The sequence below is a fragment of the Pavona decussata genome, unplaced genomic scaffold (genome assembly GCF_977016875.1).
Source record: "Pavona decussata unplaced genomic scaffold, jaPavDecu1.1 SCAFFOLD_188, whole genome shotgun sequence".
Classification (NCBI taxonomy): Eukaryota; Metazoa; Cnidaria; class Anthozoa; order Scleractinia; family Agariciidae; genus Pavona; species Pavona decussata.
The window spans coordinates 111,946-127,079 of record NW_028145597.1 but is presented as its reverse complement, the minus strand read 5'-3'; the positions used below and the strand labels follow the sequence as shown (position 1 = coordinate 127,079).

Here is a 15,134-nt window from a genome sequence, read left to right as displayed (position 1 = left end):
CCCGTCAATCGCATCCGAGATTTTCCTTATAAAATGTTTTTTTGTCAAACCATAAGAAAAGTGGTCTCCTTCGCAGCCGCTCGGGCCGGAGTCACGCAACGCTCCCCGTGGACGGGGAGCGTTGCGTGACTCCGGCCCGAGCGCCTGCGAAGGAGACTAGGTGAAAAGGGAAAGAAGTAATGAGACCTCACGGAAATAGCTAATTGATTAAAGAAAAAAACCTTTGTTTTGTATTTTCTTTGTTTCCAAGGTAACCTCCCAATTGCAGATTTTGGAAATAGTAGAAGTCGTTGGTTTAAAAATTGGAGAACAACTTGGCGATAACGAAAGCTTTGTTGTGGAAAGCCCTAACATTGGTAAGCAATTGAAAGAGTTTTCTTATGGCTCAATCAGTGGGTGGAAGTGAATTATCTCGTATGAGAGTCTAAGCACCGCTTTTCAGACGTTCCACCTTAGGTGATGCCAAAATTACGTAACAATTAAATTGTTTTTTAAAGTACGTTTTCGTAAATGACAAAGACATACCCGGAAAAAGGAAGTACAAGTTCTTCCACGAGGGGTCGAACCTAAAATATTTGGTGCTTAACCCCGCCGGTAACCCCGCCGGTTAACCCCGCCGGCAAATACTGTTAGTATTTACAGTCCCCCTGTTTACAGTCACATGGGAAAAAAAGGGACTGTGAACGAGCTACGCCAGATTATGGCCTTTTGCCCGACTTGACGAGAAATTGTAATTGTAATTGTAATTGTAATTTAACTTTGTTGTAGCTTATTATAACACGTACTTATCGTGAACGAGCTTTTTAGCTTCCAGGCGCTACGTGACTGGATAAATAAATGATTGGTTGATTAATTGATTGAATTAGTGAACGAGTCATCATCCGGTCGACTGCATCTGCGTTTGCCTTCCATTAAGACGCTTATTTTGTATTTTCTGCTCTTTTTTGGAAGCTATGGGCGTGGATACGAGGCTGCCTGACGAGTCAGATGCTGGAGTAGAATATCCTCGTTATGATGAACTAAGCGATCGCTGGCCAAGAAACGACCGCGCATTTGTCCCTAAAGAAATCTTCGATCAAATGGCTAAAGGTATCATTAAACGAACCAGCTGTAAACTGTATCACCTATACAAAATACTGAATTACACGCATCTAGAACTCCGTGTGTATGTAGGAGATGGGGCCGTCTCTAGTATTTATACTAGACAGATGATTCGTCCCTAGTATAAATCGAGCAAAAATGTTTACGCATTGTATCTTTATTGATTAGTAAGTAAACTCGCATCAAAGTTCACGTTAACCCAAGATTAGCTTAATCGGGCTTTGAACAACTGGGCCCTAGTAGATAAATGGGTAACAGTGAGCTAAATGGCAACCAAATAGTATCCTGGGCTAAGGCTGCGATGGGTCGCTATAATTATGCGGAGAACAGTAATGTGTATAATTGTTTTGCATGCAGGGACAGCAGCTTCGCTTTGGCCCAGTCAGCCTCTTAGCTCTCACTTAAGGAAAGTTCTTCGGTCTAGCCAGGAGTCTGGGAACGGACATTACCTTTAGTTATTTACTCTTTTTTATCATCTAAACTAACAATAAGTTCATTTTTGCAGATACCAGCAACAAAACTGTAGTTGTCTACACTATTTATAACCAAACCGAACATTTTCCCGTGAACACAAGGTAGGGTATCTTTACTCTTCTTTTGCCCATTTAGGTTCTAGTTTTAGCTTTCACCTGGTTCACCCTCCAACCCTTGCCGTTACGTCCTAAACAAAATTATTCGTCTGTTTTGCTCGCCCCATGCTTGTAAAAAAAATCATGGTTTCGACTCTCGCCGCCGTGGAACGTTTTTTCTTTGTTATATGGTCGTTCAAATACGTTTTAAAATGCAAATGAAGATAAAGGAGGGTCATCACATGTGCTTGTTATTACAATCCACATGAACAAAAGTGAAAATTGAAGCGCCTGAGCATGACCATTTTAAAAAATTTTTAGCAGTTATTTGTACACCAATCTGAAGTGGTTCCCCAACAAAAAGCTCGATACCTTTATCTCGAAATGCGAATTTTGAATTTCTAAATGACCGATCTAAACGGTTGTGTGCCAGAGACTCAGAGGCCCCTTTTGTAACAAAAGGCCCTCTAAAATCTGCAGAGGAGGTCTCCTGGGCTCTCATAAGCCAATTTTATATGATAAACCTGCTATTACAAGACTGTTACTCGTTTTCATTAGTAATGTGGCTATAGTACGATGTGAAAAAGTGTTCAGTGGAGACAAGTCAAAACAACCTCGTTTCCAGGATCCTCTCTCTTCCTCTAAAGGATCCTGGGAACGAAGTTGAAGTCGGAAATCCAGTGTCACAATGTTCTCAACTTAGACATGTTGTAATAATTACATGTAAGCACAGTGTGAATGTAAGAAGGGGGAAGTTTTTGTTTTCTTTTACGAAATTTTATTGACTGGGAGCAAAATAGTTACCCGCAATACATAAGTTATTTGGTTCATTTACTGAACAGCTTCGAATGTTTCATTTTTCGTGTTCCAGCTCTCACAGTGTGTTCGTAAACTCTCCGATCATTGGAGTGCAATTTAACAAGCGACTCGACACTCCTTTCAAGAAACCCGTCAAAATGTGGTTTAGCAAACTTGAGGTTTGTTTTCTTGTATATTGTCATTTATTTGTGTGAAAAAAAGTGGACATTTACAACTTCGCAGTGAAACCACTCGCCTGCGGTTCGAGGTTCCACTTGAGTTTTGAACATTCTATGATGTCATTTTATGGTCTATAAGAGTGTAAACCATAGAAAACTGCCATCGATTTGTGCTAACCAAGCCTGTTTACACGAGCAATATAAATTGTCAAGGGCAACTTATCACGCAAAGCTTATTCCAGCTTTACACACAATCTTGGAACCAGCCTTAGAATTTCAGTTTGGATGAGCCAGTCACTCATGATGACAAGTTGGCGTAAAATTTTCTGGCAGCCGTGCAATTAAATTCTAAGAACATTAGATTAAAAATGTCAGTTTGTTCTCCTGACCGAACATAGTGTGATAAAGTGGAGCTATTTAATGTGCATGGTTTTCATTTGCAGACCCACAATGCCACGAAGCCTTCTTGCTCTTTCGTCGAATTTAGACAGTAAGTGGACCTTTTCAGTACGTTAAGCAGATACCGTTTTTTTACACTGCGCTTTGATCTATGAATAAATTATCGTAACCTGCCCATATTCTGTGAGCCAGCTCTCTCGATCTGCTTTTTTTAAAATTATTTTCTTTATTATTTATGTATTTTTTATGTCTGACTATATTGGTGCTGTTGCTCAAACTTATAGAAACGTAGGTAGGTGGTCAGACAAGGGGTGTCACGTGGAAGAGGATGACGAACTGACGGTAGAGTGCCGCTGCGATCATCTCACCAATTTCGCAATCTTGATGCAAGTCAAAGAATTTGAAGTAAGTTTGGACTTCTTCAATGGGCGAAAACGACAACTTTTAAGTTCTGAAATATAGCTTTAAGGTGTCCTTGAGAGTCTTGAGTGATAGCAAGCTTTCGAATTTTCTGGGAGCAAAAATTACAAAAGAGCAAATGAAAGAATAGGCTTTAAATTAGTAACTTCCGAAAATTAACCCGGAAAGTCAGCTGCAGGCAATGACAAATAGAAACAAACTGGAAGCTAGCACCCCTTGGTCCTTTTTTCTCCGAAACACTGTTGTGTTACTAACTGTGCTACAAAAGCGAAATTATTTTCCTTAGATTTGTTTGCTTTTGTTTATAGATTCCAGCAGGACATCAGAAGGTTTTAACAATTATCACTTATGTGGGATGTGGAATATCATTGTTCGGACTCGCGCTTACTCTGGCGACCTTCCTATCACTCGAGTAAGTGGTTTGTATTCTTTAATTTCTTTGCCGATCACCTACTGCACTTTTTGCATAGTAATGAGTGATGGTGAATCCTAACAACTCTTTGCATCAAATAATTTTTTCTGATATAAAATATAAAAACAATAACAGCTAAATGTGAACATATGTGAAAACCGCGGTTACAAAACGGAAAGGAAAAAAATCCTCGGTACTTGCGTGAGAAAGAAATTTCCGAGACTTCAACCGATTGATACTCAACTGTTAAGCCATTGGAATCCGGGTTATGATTGTTATTATAAGAGCAATTCAATCACTTTCAGCGATAGACTGGTAAACAAAACTTATATAGAAAACATAAAGTGATTGTGTCGGGATGTTAAATTATAAGATATATTCCGAGTTTCCTCAGCGCAGAAACTGATATCCAGTCTCAACTAATCTCCCATGACCTATACATCTCTAACTACACTTAGCAGCAATACACATTAAATGCCTAGTGCCAAATGTTAAACGAATGCAAAGCGTGATCATGAGCCGTAGTCTTTAAGTGAACGTTAATACTTCTGACCCGCATTTTTAGGACGCTGGCTTCTGAACGAACCTCAATCCACAAGAACCTTGTTGTAGCTATTGGATTTGCGCAGATCGTTTTCTTGGCTGGAATTGATGCAACCTACAACCCTGTAAGTAACCTTTAGTATTTGAATTTTCGCGACTTGACGAGCAATGTTTTTCGCAGTATTCACAGGCGGTTCAGCAACCTCGTTCCCAGGATTTAGGGACGTGAAGAGGAGAGACCCTGGGAACGAGGTTGGCAGTTCCGTGTAGATCATTTCTGTTTCGTTTTTATGATGACAACTTTATATTTCTATTTGAGTTCCTCTTGAGATTTTTTAGACTTGTTTTTTCTTCTCTTTTTCGACTCTTGTTCGTTCTCTTCCCTTTTATTCTTTAAATAATCTTTACGTCTCCTCCTTTATTACTGCCAATCATATAAACTATTAATTCGTAGAGCTCAACTATTAATTAACAATTATTCCACGAGCGCGCGTTGGATATGGGATGATAGATAGCGCGCCGAGTTTGTTATAATCATCTCATATCCAACAAGCGCGGGTGGAATAATTGTTTTGTAAAAAACAATCAAGTAGTATTGGTAGGCCTTGCTGATTTCCTTTTCAAAAGCAACCAGAAAACAATTTATGGTCGCTACTTCTCGGGCATGGTATAATGGGTCATATACCATGGCCGCTAAGCCAATCAAAACCCTGGAGATGCATTATACAATGATCCAGTTTTTAATAATAAGCTTTATTCATCCATCTTAACGTGTTAATTAAATTTGTTTACAGATAGCATGTAAGGCCGTGGCCCTGTTCCTGCACTACTTATATACAGCGGCTTTTACATGGATGCTGTGCGAGGGAATTCATTTGTATAGCAAGGTAGTGGAAGTGTTTACTGAAGGATCCAAGATGAAATACTACTACGCTTTAGGGTGGGGTAAGGAAATTTTCCTTGTTATCAAGACCTTTCAATAGATTTTCATCCCTTCTTATTGTTTTCACATCTGAATAGGGCATTTCCGTATTCCTTTGAACCTCATTATGAAAGCGAGACTTCGTGCATAGTTTTTATTATGAAAATAAGTTTTCTCTTACATGCCCGGCGGAGCAAAACTAATTTTCACGTGAACGGCTTTGCACTTAGCCTCGCTTTCGAAATGAGGTTTGAAGCAACTGGGAAATTGTCTATTATACGCTTTTAAACTTACATGACATGTAATTTGACTTTTCCTTTGACGTAACTGTTTTTCTCCAGGAATACCGCTGACGATTGTGTTTATCTCTGCCTGCTCCCGCTGGGGTGGATACGGCAATGAGCGAGCGTATGTATAACAGTTTATTCATTACGAAAGGATTAAGCATACGGTATGACCTGAACAGCCCCTGCTCCACGTGTTTTCATTACAAAACGTTTCAGAAACTTCCCGTAAGCATTAACTTGAGCCCTGCTAGAAACAGCAAAGAGTTATTTATTGAGTTTGTTTGGGCCGGACGGGAAAACGTTTGGCTCTCGGTCGACATCAAAGCCCGGGATAGCGCGCATACATCATGAACTCGATCCAAATAATTTTCCCTTCCGACCCTTCAACTCAATCAGTAAATCTAGATGGTGTAATATATAACTTTGTAGCAGGTATTTTGGCCAGCTTGTCAAACATGATTGTAACGCTACGATTGAGAAAGCTGTTTCGAGTTCATAATTTTTTTTTGCGAGTGTGATAACATGTTGCAATCCATCGTACCTTTACCCATAATCTTCAGCGTACGAAAACCCCCTTAATACTCATAAAAACGAACAGAAACGTTGTAAAACTTCAAACCTAGCATACAGGCACAATATTGTTAGTACAGGGACGGATTTAGCAAAAATACGGCTTTCCATGTGTCTATTGGCAGTGTAAGGTTCGCACGGTGTAACGTTCGCAGGTACAGTGGACTGTTTTGTAAGGACGTTTAACCGTTTCTACCTCAATTAAGGTGCGTCATGTTTAATTTTCAGCTGCTGGATTTCAATTGGTGATGGCCTTATTTGGGCCTTTGTGGCTCCTGTCCTCATCATTATGACGGTAAGTTAACACTCTCTGACCTTTGCGCGCCTTCATTTAACAAATCGAATGTGGTTTAGCGTTGTCTGTACTCTTATCGACAACAATATTCGTCATCACAGTGGTCAAAATGTTGTGGACTTACGAGGCGCAGCCGAGTGAGTCCACAACAAATTTTGACCACTGTGATGACGAATATCGTTGTCGATAAGAGTACAGACAACGCCAAACCACATTCGATTTGTTTTTTACCACAATATCAACGTCAAAGAAAATTTTTACAATAACTGTCAAAATTTCCGCGCGCTGATTGACGCGAGCAGCGTTGTCTAGACTCTTATCGACAACGGAAAATTAGCCAATCAGATTGCGAGATTAGAAACAATTGTGGTAAAAATTGAGGTTTCTAATATGGGCAAAAAATTGAAAATCACAGAAAAAAATGTTTGTCTATCAGCAGAGACCGAAAACTAATTGTCTAGTTTTGTTATAAAGTATCACCCCAGTGCAATGAAACTGTCGATTAGTGCCTCTGGCCAGAGATAGAATTCGTCGGAATGAATTGAAACTTGAAAAAATGTTAGGCTAACGTTTTTCAAGCTCTCGCATTTTTGTTTCCAAAATGCGCTAGTACAGATAACGAGTTGTTCCATTAAAGGATTGAGTTGATTTCTTTCGTCACCTCATTATCATGGCTTGGCATGAACAAAAACTAATGGACTTTTATCTCTCTAGAATCTCCTCTCTAGAATTATTTTGCAGCTAAATCAGCTAAATAAAGGTCATATTTCACCATTTTTAACAAAAGAGGCCCAACACTCCATGACACTTCCCCTTTAAGCAGCAGCCATTTGAATATGATCGTAGGTGTGGATTTCCAAATTTTATGTTTCACGTCCTTCTCCATACGCCGCCATAAGCACAGTAGTTCATTCGTGCGCTTTAAGTGAACACATGCGCCTCCATAATTAAGCGATGAAACAACTATTTGATATTAAAATTATTATTTTTTCTCAGATCAATTTTGTTGTCATGATCATGGTCATCAAGGTCATCATAACATCGGTGACGTCATTGCAGAATCCGGGAAATACCTCGCAAGTCAGGTTTGGATCTTGTTTACTTACTATGTGCGCAAGCACAGTGTATTTTACTTCCATTTCCTTTTGCTTTCCGCAAATAAAGCCAAGAAATGTAACGTGATGTCATACGGCCCATACCTGTGAATTTGTAAGGTAATTTAAAGCGGTTGAACAACCAGTTGGAGCGTGCGTTAATGTGTAAGGACACGAATGATGGATCAGAGAACTACTCCTGCAGTATATGTTAAACTACTAAAGTGAACCCATGAATTTCTCACCGAGTATTAGCCCTTGAAAAGAAATGGGAGATTGCACGAGGCAAAGAAAAAATATTTGACCCCGGCGGGAATTGAACCCACGACCTCCGGATTTCATCTTTCGTTGCTCTACCGACTGAACTACGAGGCCAGACTGGAGCAAGTTGTGGGTGATGAAGTAGCATGAGGACTGTATGCACTCTGTAACTTTGCTACGCGCAACACTATACAGTGTATGTGGCCTTTACTTGATGAACATTGTCCCAACTGTGTTATGTTATAGAGCTGGTGTGAAGGGCATGATTGTGCTGCTTCCTCTTCTGGGTTTGACCTGGGTGTTTGGTATTATGGCCATCAACAAGGACACCATCGCTTTCCAGTATCTGTTTGCCATCCTCAATTCTCTTCAGGTAACAAAGTTTACTTTACTCAGTGCATGTTCCAGATGGGTACTGTGTATCAGAGTTGTTAGGAGGTAAATGTTCCTGTTACTATACTGATTTATGACATGTAGTTTTCTGGCACAAACCTAAGAAAAGTGAGGTATCCTGGGGGGAGCATAGGGACTTTAAGAAACCACAACGGCAACGCCAACAAAAACGTCGCTTTAAAATATAAGTTCGCATTACTTGCACTACTTGGCGATTATTCCAATTCGTTCAATTAGTACAATGTGGCCGAACTATCCAGTAACAGAACAGATGGAAACGGCGTTGAAACAGAGATTGAAAAATTTACCGTCAAGTGCTCACGTTCTCCACAAAGCCTTGAATTTAGTCATTTCACGTTGTGGTTTGGCCGAGCACGGTGGAGAAATGTACCAAAATTCATAACGCACATGCAAGGCCTTTGTTTTTCTCATTATATCCTATTGTTTTGTGACGTTCTCGTTGCCGTCGCCGTAGTAGCTTCTTAAACTCCCTATTGAGAAAACCCTCTTAAGTTAAGATGTATCCTAAGTATTATTGCTTCTTGACAAAAGTCTATTGTGCATGTTGGACTAACAATAGCCCATTGATAAGAAAGAATACTAAAGATATAACTTAACTTAGAAGGACTTCGTGAATCGCGCTCCAGAATTTCATGCCTGTCATCCCTGCACCAACTCCTCTGATCTCTGATCTCAAATTCCTCCGTCACATACAATCATAAAGAAAGTGAACGTATCCTGTAGTCAGTGTTAATCAATTTATTGTTTGATAAAAGCACAAAATACGAATGAAGGACTATGTTTGGTGCAAATCCCGATTTATATATCTACCCGGATTTTTTAAACGAGCCCGCTCAAGTTATGCTTCTCCAAAGATGCTAATACAAACACGAAAGGTTGCATAGTCTTTTCTCCCCTCTCCTGGCCCTTCTTTCTCCTTCATTCTTTCTTTTAGAACATTTTGAACCTTCTCTGGGCCACAAAATCGTAATTCGGTGTCATTTCACAAAGAACACTCAAAACACCCTCGTTCCCAGGGTTCTCTCTCTTCCTCCCTCAACGTTTCAAGAATGGGCGAAGAGAGGGGACTCTGGGAACATTAGGTTTCACTCAAAAAAACAAAAAGTTCAGGTAGAAATATAAAGGCTTTTTTTTCTTTACTGACGCTCTTGTTCATCTGTTTCTTACTTAGGGACTCTTCATTTTTGCCTTCCACTGCATCGGCAATACCGAGGTATGCATTTTTCCAGCATTAACCAACTTTACTTGTCAACAACAACAACAACAACAACAAGACCTTATTTACGTGTGTAGAGCACCTTTTGAATCGCAGAGTTTCCACTTGTTCCCCAGGTCCGTGTTGCCTACAGAAGACTTCATGAGAAGAGAACCTTGGCCAAGAGTCTGCCTGAGCACTCTCTATCCTCCTCACATCCCAGTAGGGTAAGTGTTTCCTCTCTGGATATTTTCCTGAAGCGCTGCCAAATAGAGACTAAAGTGTTTTTAGTGTTGGAAACTTGTGTTGATCAATTGGCTTCTCCGTTTGATCACTGCTTGCCGAAATACATCGTGTTTGAATTTGTTTTAGTTTGATTTTTAGTTTCACGCTATCCATGATTTGCGGCGAGCAGAAGCTGTTCTTGTTAGATCTGCAGCAATGACACTTTTCCCACAGTGGCAGTAACGTGGTAGGGTGCTTACCTCCAGTTTCAGTTGTAAAGCGATGGCTGCACATTGACTGAAATAAAATATGAAAATAAATGAAAGCTGACATCTGCCTGAAATTTTTTTATAATTTATTTTTTTATTGCGTGCAGCTTCAACTACCATCATTAGTTTTCTAATTAGCGATTATTCCATGAGAGTGCATTGGATATGAGATGATATATTCACTCCTCGTTGGCTATAACCATCTCATATTCAACAAGTGTGAGTGGAATAATCTAGCAATATTTCTTGATTGTTTTTAATAAAACAATTATTATTTTATTAAAAACAATCAAGAAATATTGCTAGATCGGTTGATTTCGGTTTGCAAGAACAACCAGAAGACAATTTAATGATCGCTATTTCTTGGGCATGGTATAATGGCTCATATACCATGACCGCTAAGCCAATCAAATCCCTGGAATTGCATTATACAATGATCCAGTTATTAATAACTGCAGTTATATCTCAAGTTCCCTCTCTTTTTTCTACTCAATTTTCATTCATTCATTTATTTATTTTTTTTATTTATTTATTTATTAATTTATTTATTTATTTATTTCACAGGAAAAGAGACGGATGGATTCCCATGAAACACATTTGACCGGTGATGATGACATCATTGTTACCAAGACCATTCGAAGTGTGTCTGGTATGTAGTTCTCTAAAGTCATGATCAGCATATCAATTCTCATACTCCTTCCACAAATATCGATTCCGGGGAGATTTTTTATTCCTCTCACCGTATACGCATTTTATAACTAGTGCGGTCAGTATATAGTTAAGAACTGACCACAAATGGAGTTTCAATTGATAACTCAGTCAGACTGTTAATCGTCAGAACTCGAACTAACAAATTGATGGCAGTTTTCTATGGTTTATACTCTTATAGACCATAAAATGAATCATAAAATGTCCTCTCTTGATGATGTTTAAAACACAAGTGGAACTTGATTTTGACGATGGTAAACTGTATAGACCATAGTAAACTGTCGTCGATTTGTTTGTTTGTTTTTTTTTTTTTACAATAACATGGAAAAAGTACAAACGGAATTGGCTTGGATATAGGCTCCGGGGCATGGGAGCCTGGGGCGTTTCGTTGCATCATACGTCTGGACGCCATAACTTGAACTAGCTTAGTTTTTTTCCTTTTTCTTTCTTTTTTTTTTCTTTACACTAGAGTTTCTTTCTAACCGAACTTTCCTTCTGATTTCCAGATGTCAAGCTTTCTGGAGATAACATGGCTATGCAAACGGTTAAGTATAAAACCAAACAAGTTTAAACGAGTCAACAACATGCACATTCATTGTTCAAAGTACTCTCACCATACGCAGTTATATTTGAGCATTTTTCTAACAACATAACTAACAAGTTAAGCAATTAAGGAAAATACGAAAGCACCGAGGCACCCGCGAACTCTTTATCAGTTTCTGTAATTCTCCCGTAAGGAATAAAATTTAAACTGAGAAGGTTAAGTTTCTTTATATTTTTTAAATTTCATAAGATTCCATTAATCAAATCTGGTAACCAGTAGACCAGAATCTTTTATTAGATAATAACCTAATTTTGTATTTTCTTTTTAACACGTTTGCTTTGAATGACAATTTATATATACATTGCAATAGGCCATTTCCGAGTTGCTTTGAATCTCATTACGAAGGCGAAGCTAAGTGCAAAATTTTTCATGAGAAAATTAGTTTTGTTTGCATATGAATTAATGAAAACTGATTTTCATAATAAAAAACTATGCACGAAGCCTCGCTTTCATAATGAGGTTCAAAGTAACTCTGAAATGGCCTATTGACTACAATGTTTTAGTTAAACAGCTATTGTTAATTACTCTTAATGTGTTTTCTTTTTTTTTATCATTATTACCAAAAACGCAACAAGTTAAGGAGCTTAAAAGCGGAGGAAGCCTAGAACTCTGACAGTCTGTATCAGTTTACTTGAGTGTAAAAATCTAAACGAGGAAGATTAAGTTCTCTTATTTTATCAATTTTTTTTTTGTAACAGCCAATGATCAAGTCCAAATAAAACAATTATCCTGCTCAATCTTGCAGAATATCGCCTGTAGTTAACCGATTAAGGCCGTACGAGGCGATATTAAGCGCGATTTCGCAGGATAATTTTTAAATATTCGAGAAACTTTTTGTCAGATAATACCTAATTTTGCACATTTTTTTTTTCACGTATGATCTCCAAATAACAATTTTATACAAAGTAGCTATTTACTCAAACATTAAATGTGATTAGAGATCATAATACATAATGATGTTCTTAACTTATCTTCCTAATCGTATTCGCTTAAATCTTGTCATATTGTAACATGTCCTGTTCACTTCAGTTCGGGGATACCGACTCTGGCCGCTGGTCATTAAACTGTCCCTCACCGGACCCGTAAGTAAACACACTAAGCAACATACCGGTGTTTATAATTTGTTCATAAAGTAAAAGTAGTAAACTTTTCGATTGCCTGTGTGAAGTTTGATTTAGTTTTGTCCCTTCTAAACACTATTAAACGGTTAAATCAATATCTACATCATCGCCATCGTGATCATCATCATCATCATCATCATCATTATCATCATCATCATCATCATCAAGAACAACAACAACAACAACAACAACAGTCTCAATTGCGAGTCACAGATGCACCAGCCTATGACATTTACCTTTGGCCAACCTTGCTTCAAAGATATTCTGTATCTTCGGCTCTGTTCAAAAGGAGGCGCAAGTTGGAGAACTTTTTGGAATGTTAATTTGGGTCGAGTAGCCAGACGGTAAAGCAAAAACACAAAAACGAAAAACCTCGCTTTCCTTGCTTTCAAATCAGCTCTTGATTGTCAAAGAATTTTGCAGTATAAACTGAATTACAAGGCGGGTCATTAATTACGTACAAATATATCTGACACATAAATATAACTGTTCGTGTTAATACATATCACATTTCGATCAACTTTAGAATTGACATTGATATCGTTTTTTTTTTTTTTTCCATTTCAGATTCGACCTGGATCACGCAAAACGAGCATAATGTCCTCTTCAAGCGGACAAGAAAAAACGGAAATTAACTGCGCGGAACGAAAGAATCTCTTAACCAAAGTAGAAGAAAAGGACGAATCAAAAACATTCTTTCGTGTCTTCAAACCCAATGTCTTAAAATCCTGTAGTATTTTATAAACTGCTTACCTTTGTTTCATGTATTCAGTGCAAGCAAGAGAAAATTAGGTTTCTTTTGGTAAAGGGTACAAATTGGTGAGTTCGTTTCGTTTTGAGATCACCAAGACTTCCTTTCTGATCACTGATCTTAGTTTCGCAATCCTTTTTACTGTAGTACCTTCTAAAAGACCTCGAGGCTTTATTGTAGAACTCTTATATTACTGAATGTGACTTTTAGGAGACTGAAAAATTGAACCAAATTTCACGAATATCCGCACACAGTTTACCCGTACTCATAACTTTAATTTGTCATCTTTTCCGAGAAAACAAAATTTTTAAACACACGTAAAGCGTGTTTTATGTGAAAGTAGAGATGTTCAACTAGGTCTAACTAACCAGAGTCCAGATAAGTAATTTACTGCACGCCTTTAATCCACAAAATCAACAGTTAGATTGTACAAAATAGCATATTTACTTACATATATATTATTTAAAGACATCCATCGTATATTTTAAAAGAAGCCAGAGTTACGAGGTGATTAGTAGAGGACAATACGTAGACACGCATTATTTACGGTTTAGATCCAGTTGCGGCTCCAAGGATTAAACCCAGTTAGGAAGACGAAAGGAAAATTTCATCACAATTAACTCATCAAAGATACCAAACAGGGTCACTCAACGGTTCATTTCAGTAAATATCTGTTCTGATGGCCTAAATCGCCACAGAAATTCGGATTGACTTGTGAAGAAAAACTAGTGTTTCTGTCAAGTATCAGGAAATGAGTTCGAAGCTCGTAAATTTAATTCGAGGGGTTAGGTTTTTTTGACGTAAAATTTTCCGCGATTTACTGATTATGCTAAAGAACCAGAATATATCAAACTGTTTTAGCGTACACAGATATCCCGAAAACGATCTTGGGAAACAGAAAACGCTGTTTGAAATCCCCGTTGGGTGCCCCTGAGATAAGTTTGAACAGGTTTTCTTACCACCGTCCCGGTGCCAAGCGCGGCAAAACTGGCATGCAACGGCTGCCGGCGGCTGGTGTCAAGAGCGGGAAAATATACAAACTGTGCCAAGCGCTGGTAAACATATAACAACTGGTGTCAAGCTTAGTAGAAACATGCAACCGGTGTCTTGCGTACGAAAACCTTTCATGGTGGTGTCAAGGGCGGAAAAATGCTCGCATTAAAGGCCAAGCGCAAGCAATAAGTGGAGTAGTGGATCGCCGAAGCTGTCAGTTATGTTCTTTTATATTATTGTGACTGTATACTTTATTGCGTTCAGCTTTCGCTTGCACGCTAATCACTTTTTAAAATGTACCAATTGCAAAACTACCTAGATCGAGGAATTCATATCGCTGTTAGAATAAAAGGTACAAGCTGAATCACGAGTGAAGTCTGTTTCCTTCATAATGTTTTACCCATATCTAATGGGGAGTTATAAGCTGATCTATCAGAGCCCAAGGCCGTGGCTAGATTTTTTTGTAACGGGAGCAGTGAAGCGAGCGCCGTTGGCGGGAGCGTCTGGGGGTATGCTCCCCCAGCAAAGTTTGAAGTCTAGGGGCTCGGAAAGTTCAAACAATCTACACGTCAGGAGACTCGGACACTTGTAATACTGCACTCTCACTCGTTAACGTATATTCGTACCCTGAAAAGCTGTCATATTGGCTACCCTGTAGTATAATTACAGGGTTTATCCACAAAATAGTTATCCTCCGGTACCCATTTATACTCCTGAGGACGGAGAGGGTAGACATTTGCCCCTGGCAACTTCAGAATGGTTTAATTTCGCGCTGTTCGTCATTTCGTATTGTAGTTGTTTATTTGCATACCCCTGCTGGATTGTCGGAGCCTTTGGGGAGAACAGCATAAGCTGACTTAGTGTCTCTGGATGAAGCTTATATATTAAGCTTATTAAGCAATGGTCTTGCACGGCCACATTTCGTAGAGGAGGGAAAGGGGGGGGGGGGGGGGGTAATGCGTGACGAGGACAAAAAGCGTCTGCGTCAGGGAGGCTAACAACTT

The 15,134-nt window shown here is 38.8% G+C and overlaps 1 protein-coding gene across 3 annotated transcripts in view; it reads left to right on the top strand.

Moving 5' to 3' along the window:
• LOC146462415 (uncharacterized) overlaps positions 1–14,500 on the top strand; it is a 52,412-nt gene extending 37,912 nt beyond the window's left edge. For 2 of the 3 annotated variants that reach the window (XM_085085668.1, XM_085085667.1), the window contains 18 exons: positions 251–356; positions 952–1,089; positions 1,607–1,676; positions 2,542–2,647; positions 3,091–3,137; positions 3,331–3,451; positions 3,775–3,878; positions 4,444–4,546; positions 5,216–5,366; positions 5,685–5,751; positions 6,429–6,495; positions 7,492–7,580; positions 8,097–8,223; positions 9,436–9,477; positions 9,597–9,686; positions 10,518–10,602; positions 11,168–11,205; positions 12,954–14,243. In XM_085085668.1, coding sequence (XP_084941794.1) covers positions 251–356; positions 952–1,089; positions 1,607–1,676; positions 2,542–2,647; positions 3,091–3,137; positions 3,331–3,451; positions 3,775–3,878; positions 4,444–4,546; positions 5,216–5,366; positions 5,685–5,751; positions 6,429–6,495; positions 7,492–7,580; positions 8,097–8,223; positions 9,436–9,477; positions 9,597–9,686; positions 10,518–10,602; positions 11,168–11,205; positions 12,954–13,130 — 1,728 coding nt within the window. In that variant the 3' untranslated portion in view covers positions 13,131–14,243. Of the gene's footprint in view, positions 1–250; positions 357–951; positions 1,090–1,606; positions 1,677–2,541; positions 2,648–3,090; positions 3,138–3,330; positions 3,452–3,774; positions 3,879–4,443; positions 4,547–5,215; positions 5,367–5,684; positions 5,752–6,428; positions 6,496–7,491; positions 7,581–8,096; positions 8,224–9,435; positions 9,478–9,596; positions 9,687–10,517; positions 10,603–11,167; positions 11,206–12,294; positions 12,348–12,953 lie in introns of all 3 variants that reach the window. The other variant, XM_085085669.1, reaches the window with a different exon arrangement.
• The last annotated feature ends 634 nt before the right edge of the window (positions 14,501–15,134 follow it).